This window comes from Rhincodon typus, chromosome 7 (genome assembly GCF_021869965.1).
Source record: "Rhincodon typus isolate 14 chromosome 7, sRhiTyp1.1, whole genome shotgun sequence".
Lineage (NCBI taxonomy): Eukaryota > Metazoa > Chordata > Chondrichthyes > Orectolobiformes > Rhincodontidae > Rhincodon > Rhincodon typus.
Window position 1 is genome coordinate 40772147 of NC_063338.1, and position 6417 is coordinate 40778563.

Here is a 6417-nt window from a genome sequence, read left to right on the forward strand (position 1 = left end):
TATTTTTGTAACTCAAACCCTGCATTCTTGGCAACATACTGGTAAATCTTTTCTGAACCCTCCAATTTAATAATATCCTTCTTTTGGCAGGCTAACCGGAACTGCACACAGTGCTCTAGAAGAGGCCTCACCAACGTCCCGTACAACCTCAACATCATATCGTAACTCCTATGCTCAAAGGACTGGGCAATGAAGGCAAGCGTGCTAAATGCCATAACCACCCTATCTATCTGTGATGCAAATTTGAAACAGTTATGTACCTGAACCCTTAGGTCTGTCTTTTCCACAACACTACCCAGGGCCCTACCAGTAATTGTATAAGTCCTGCCTTTGTTTGTTTTACCAAAATGCAATACCTTGCATTTGTCCAAATTGAATTCCATCTGCCAATCCTCAGCGTATTGACCCAATTGATCAAGATAATATGAATACAGTGGCTACCAGAGCATGTCAAAGGCTAGGAATCCTGCAGTGAGTAACTCCTCTCCAACTTGCTAGAGTTGTCCATCATCTACTAGGCACAAGTTGGGAGTGCAGTGGAATACTTCCCATTTGCCTGGATGAGTGCAGTTCCAATAATACTCAAGAAAATTGATGTCACCCAGGTCAAAGCAGCCAACCTGATTGGCACCACATCCACAAACACTGACTCACTCCTCCATTGATGCTCAGTACACACTGCTGCTACTATCTACAAGATGGACTGGAGAAATTCACCAAAGATCCTCAGCATCTTCCAAACCTATCACCAATTTCTTCTCGCAGATGGGCAGCAGATACATGGGAACACAACTCACCATCCTGTGTTGGAAATATATCACCATTCCTTCACTGTCACTGAGTCAAAATCCTGGAATTCTGTCTCTAACAGCATTGTCGGACTACCTGCAGCACATGGACTGCAGCAGTTTGTGAAGATAGCTCACCACCACCTTCAAGGGCAAGCTGGAGATGGGTAATAAATGGTGGCTCAGCCAGCGATGCCCAAGTAACATGAGTGAATGAAAATTAAATTAAACACTGCATTGGGTTTTGTGGCATGGTGGTAGTATCCCTGCCTGTGCATCAGAAGATCTGTGTTCAAGTCTCATACAGAGCTATGTCATTGCATCTTCATTATAGGTGGATGTATATACACACACACAACAGTAATTGTCAAAGGAAGTTCAATATAATTTAAAAGGAAAGAGCATGGGAATGCGACTAATTGAATAGCTCCTCCAAATGGCCATTATATACAGTGATCTGGCTTTTGTGGTGCAGTCATATTGTCTCTACCATTGGGGTAGGATTCAAGTCCCACCTGATCAGCCAAAGCACAGATGAGCAAGACCAGCCACTGCTTTTTGAGGAAGAACATCAAACCCATGGAGGACCAATTTGTGTCAGTTCATCAGTTCATGAGTCTGATCTGGATATCGTAAGAGCTGATTTCCAAAGAGTTATTAACAGGCTTAAGGATCACAGGATAGAGCCATTTATCATTAGCTCACTATTTATTTTTATCATTAGTTCAGCTCTCATGTCAATCAGTAGCCATGGTGAGGCAATGATCAATAACACAACATGACTAGAACAGATGGCAGAGATGCTTTAGACAATGAAACATTCAACTGTTCTTAATCCGGTATCAGAAAACACACCAACACAGTCATGAAAGTAGCAAAGTCTATTTCAAATTCAGCTCCTGGTGGATAATGCCGATCTGAATTCCAAAATGATCTGGCCATCTTACATAATCCAGCCACACAGGAAACAAACAGACAAATACAAGGACAGGAGCCTTTATCTTGCATATGGTCATCAAGCAGAAATACCATAAAAAGAAGTAGGCACTTGTTCACAGTGAATAGTTTTAAATTAAGATATGGTTGTACAAAGGTTGTGTGCAATGTTTCTCCAAAAGCTCATGTGAAACCAAAAGATTGGAATGGAGTAATTATGAATTGACTTAAAGATATAAGGTTGGAGCACTGTATTCATTTTTAATAGTGGACAAAATGCAAGCATGTTTGTAGAGAAATTATTGAAAGGTTTCTGCAATGGTTACAGCATCAGATTGTCACACACACCCTGCAGGCTTTTCCCTCTTGCCTTGGTGATACCCTTGTTGGGACAGACAGCAACCTTCTCCAGAGCCTGTTTTGAGGTGAAAGTTGTATGGTATATAATACGCTATTATGATCATTGAAATACTGAAAAGCCAAACAGCAAGTTACTTCCAAATCCATAAATGAAACTGGAGCATCACACCTGCATTTAAAATGTGTTTGATAGTTGTTGAACTGGATACAAGCATCTTGCTATGCTTGTTTTCAACTGGATTCTTGGTTTCACTGTGTGTTCTTGAGTTTTGGCATCAGATCATCCTCGACCATGCAAAAACTATCCTGGCACTTGCAAGTGCAAGTTAAATATTGATGACTGCGTGGTCTCAAATCAAGTTATTTGTAACAGTGGCTTCCATAACATGCAAGTGAGTTGAATGTCAGTTCTAACTTACTAAGCTTGTGGCATCATATAATACAGAGGGTAAGACCACAGTGAGTATGATATGCAACTTCCTGAGCCTTCAGGAATGCTGTCATCTGATTTCATAATCATGTCATGCTCTTTTGGTGGTCAATAATGTATAATCTTCAGAACATTACCTATGCCGAGGATGAGTTCAGCTGCAGGCCGTTCTGTAACATGTGACAAAACTCAGTCTCAGGCTCGGTGTAAGTTGCATATTGCAAATGCCATGCTTTACTCTGACAGTTCTGTAGATGCAGATACAGATACAGGTAGCCCATCATGTAATACCTCTGGTGCAGCTTGACTTGCATTGCACCCTCCATTCAGCATCTTGTTCCAAAAAAGCACACAAGTGTAAGGGTATTTCAAATAAGAAACAAACTGTAACAAACGTGGGAAGTACTAGAGAAACTCAGCAGGTCAAGTAGCATCTAAGGAGAGAGAAACAGAGTTAATATTTCAAGTCTAATATGACTTTTCTTCAGAACATACTGGATATATATATACTGGCTGGCAGCACTTGACCTGGTGCATGGCTGGGATTTGCTGAGGCACGGTACACATGGTAATAACGTGAACTGCAGAGAATTATCTAAGATAATGTATTAGAACAAACCTCCTGAAATTGACACCAAGCCAATTTCTGGTAAAATGCAGCTCACTATAATTCCATCTGCCACGTTCTCGCCCAATTACAGCCTGTCCTAGATCTCTTGAACTCTAGTTGCAATGTCCTCCTATTTTCTATTCCCAACTAGTTTTGTGTCATCAGCAAATCTGAAATATTGCATTTGGTTCTCACGTCAAAGTTATTTATCTAAATTATGAACAGCTGTGGCCTCAGTACTGATTCTTGTGATACACTGTCTGTTACCACTGATCAGAAACTGAACTGGACCAGTCATAAAAGCACTGTGGCTGCAAAGGCAGGTCAGAGGCTAGGTATTCTGAGGTGAGTAACTCACCTCCTGCCTTGCCAGAGCATGTCTGTCATTAACAAGGCATAAGTTATGAGTATGATGGAATGTAAAATTGTCACCAATACTCTTGCTGGGGACGAATCAGTGATTTACAAAGGTTTAGTATAACCTGCTTGCTTTGATATTGTCTTTGACTATAAAGTCATGGAGCTCTTATGCTTTTTTAACAACATACACAATTTGTCAAGCCAACTTCAAATATTTGTTAATGTGAATGGCCAATTTTTTTTTGTTCCTGCATCTGCTTTAAAATTGTATTAGCTTGGTCCACATTGTTTCTTATTCCTCCTTTCAAAATGCTGTACTTCATACTTTGTATCGTTTCATCTTCAATGTATCTGTCCATTTTACCAGTCTGTCCCTGTCATCCTGAGTTTGATTTTACAGTATTCTGTTTATAACATTTCCAAATTTTATCATTTACAAACCTTTTTAAATAAACTGCGTTACACAAAAAAACTTGCCCCTTTAACCTTTTGAAAGGCTTTACCTCACTGCAGAATGCCATTTCCTCTCCAGTAATGGGAAGGTTCTAAATAACAGGTATTACTATTTTATGTTCTTATGGTCATAGCTGAGAGCAGCTCAAGGCAATGGTAACAATGTCACTCCAGAAATACATGTGGAGTAACAGTATGAGAAGTGTGCTTCTTTTCATGAACAAAAACAGACATTGCTGGAAAAGCTCAGCAGGTCTGGCAGCATCTGTGAAGAAAAAATCAGAGTTAACGTTTCGGGTCCGGTGACCCTTCCTCAGAACGGGTCTTTTCATGCCTCACTTTTGATTAGCATTGTACTTAAGCAGGCAATCTAATCTATTGTGCTTGAATATTGTGTTTCCAGGCCTGGAAATCTGTATTTAATGCCCCGGACGTGTCAATGCATCTAGATTACTGTTCTAGCATTCCAACAGTGTATTTGGCAGATCTGGTGGAGTTGTGCATTTCAATGTACCTATGTTGTGTCGGTATACCACAGAAAGGCTAGAAGCCAAGGCAGCAATGCTTGTCTCTGGTCACTTAGGGTTAATTCTTGAATTCACACATATCAGCAAATTCTGGTGCCTGATGACAGCATAAAATGAGTGCGTGCTGAATGAATGTAATCTGTGCTTTCTTGCAGTACCTTGTGTGGATGGTCCTAAAGAAGCAGACTGTTGATTCAATAAATCTTTTTACTGTTAACCTACAGTGCACCTCTGTGAAATCAATTGCCATTTAAAGAACTTCAAGCCTTTCGTTGCACATTTATCTTCTTGCTTTGTCCAAACAATAAATCAAACATCTATTTGCATAAGACACAGTAAAGACTTAGTGAAATAACTGATAACTCCATTGGCTCCCTGGACAAAGCTGGAGGCAGAAATGTATCTCTTTCCCGAAAGTTGATTTTCTAATCCACATGAAAAATATTCCTTGTCCTTTTACAGTTGATTTTAAGCATAGCTCAGCGATTGAGAGCACAATTATTATGTGCCACATTATCACGTGAGTTATAACCAGAGTTAGGAAAATTATTTGAATGTGAAGACCAGATTGTTGAAGTTACTTCTACTTGTTTTAAGTAAGACTAAAATCTAATGTTCCTTTCCCATTTATTTTCCCTGGCTAACTGGGAATTCTTCTAGAACATAAGTGGTGTATGGGCAGAATGTAATGTCCGGTAGTCTTTTTTCTTCTTTCTGGGAAATAAGTGTGCATGAAACATTGGGCAGGGAAAAATTAGCCCCACTGACTTATATTATGGTATGTCAGGCAAATCTAAGTATCATTTTCAAACATAGGAGATGAACAATAAAATCTCATTAATATGTATAATTTTACTCATGATTTGTAGTATATTTTGAATCTATTCATTTTCAGATTTGACAGCAAGTTTCATTAGTTCATGTACAATCCCTAATGTTTTCTCTTTTTTTCATTTTAGAGTCTAAATGGGTGATCCAGAGAAAGGAAAGAAAATTTTTGTTCAAAAGTGTGCTGTATGCCACACAATTGAAAAAGATGGAAAGCATATGGTTGGCCCAAACCTCTGGGGTCTTTTTGGGCGTAAGACTGGTAGTTCTCCAGGATATACATACACTGATGCAAACAAAAATAAAGGTAGTGCAATTTAAATTGTAACTTTTAAGGCACACATTTCAGAATTAATTATTTAAATAATTATTGAAATAAAATTTGAATTTATATGCAGGCATAACATGGGGAGAAAGCACTCTAATGGAATATTTGGAGAACCCCAAAAAATACATTCCTGGAACAAAAATGCTGTTTGCTGGAATCAAGAAGAAAAGTGAACGTGCTGACCTTATTGCTTATTTAAAAAAAGCATCATCATAGTAAAAGCTTTAATGAAATGCTTAATTTAAGTTTTAAAATGTGCTTTTTTTGTGAGTCATTCAAAAATTTAGTAATGAATAAATTGCTTAAGTAATTTATCAGCTTCTCTACATTCAGTGCTAACTTGTTAGTTGTTTCTTACTACTATAATAGAAATGATTTAAATGTATAACAATTTCAATTTCAAAATAAAATTAGATATTTTTCAAACTGCCTTAGTAACATGAAAGTAATTTGTTTAGTGCATATGTAAGTTTGATTCTAAGCCAAATGTTACTTTGCCTTTCCAAAAAAGTAATCCAGTTCCTCGGTGCAGTGTTAGCAAAAAACATCTCCATGGATATGCCCATATAACTCGCCCAGGGTCTACTGATTAGACTTCTTGATTAAATGCAATCTGCCCTTGCAGAAATGCCTGCATTTGGGCATTTATGTGGAATTTCTCATGTTCTGATTCTCTGCCAACAAGTGAAAATTTCAGAAAAATGTTCTTCTAAATGGCATTTATTGCTTAAGTTAAAAACAAAATTCTCTTCAAAGGTGAAAGATTTTACAACCCTTCCAACACAGTAAAACACACC

At 38.2% G+C, this 6417-nt stretch overlaps 1 protein-coding gene across 2 annotated transcripts in view; it reads left to right on the top strand.

Annotated features, from left to right (window-relative positions):
- The window catches only part of LOC109932546 (cytochrome c, somatic), a 21252-nt gene extending 15408 nt beyond the window's left edge, over positions 1-5844 (top strand). For both annotated transcript variants that reach the window (XM_020531700.2, XM_048598616.1), the window contains 2 exons: positions 5424-5599; positions 5691-5844. In XM_020531700.2, the coding sequence (XP_020387289.1) occupies positions 5431-5599; positions 5691-5836 (315 nt within the window). In that variant the 5' untranslated portion in view covers positions 5424-5430 and the 3' untranslated portion in view covers positions 5837-5844. The remainder of the gene's footprint in view (positions 1-5423; positions 5600-5690) is intronic.
- The last annotated feature ends 573 nt before the right edge of the window (positions 5845-6417 follow it).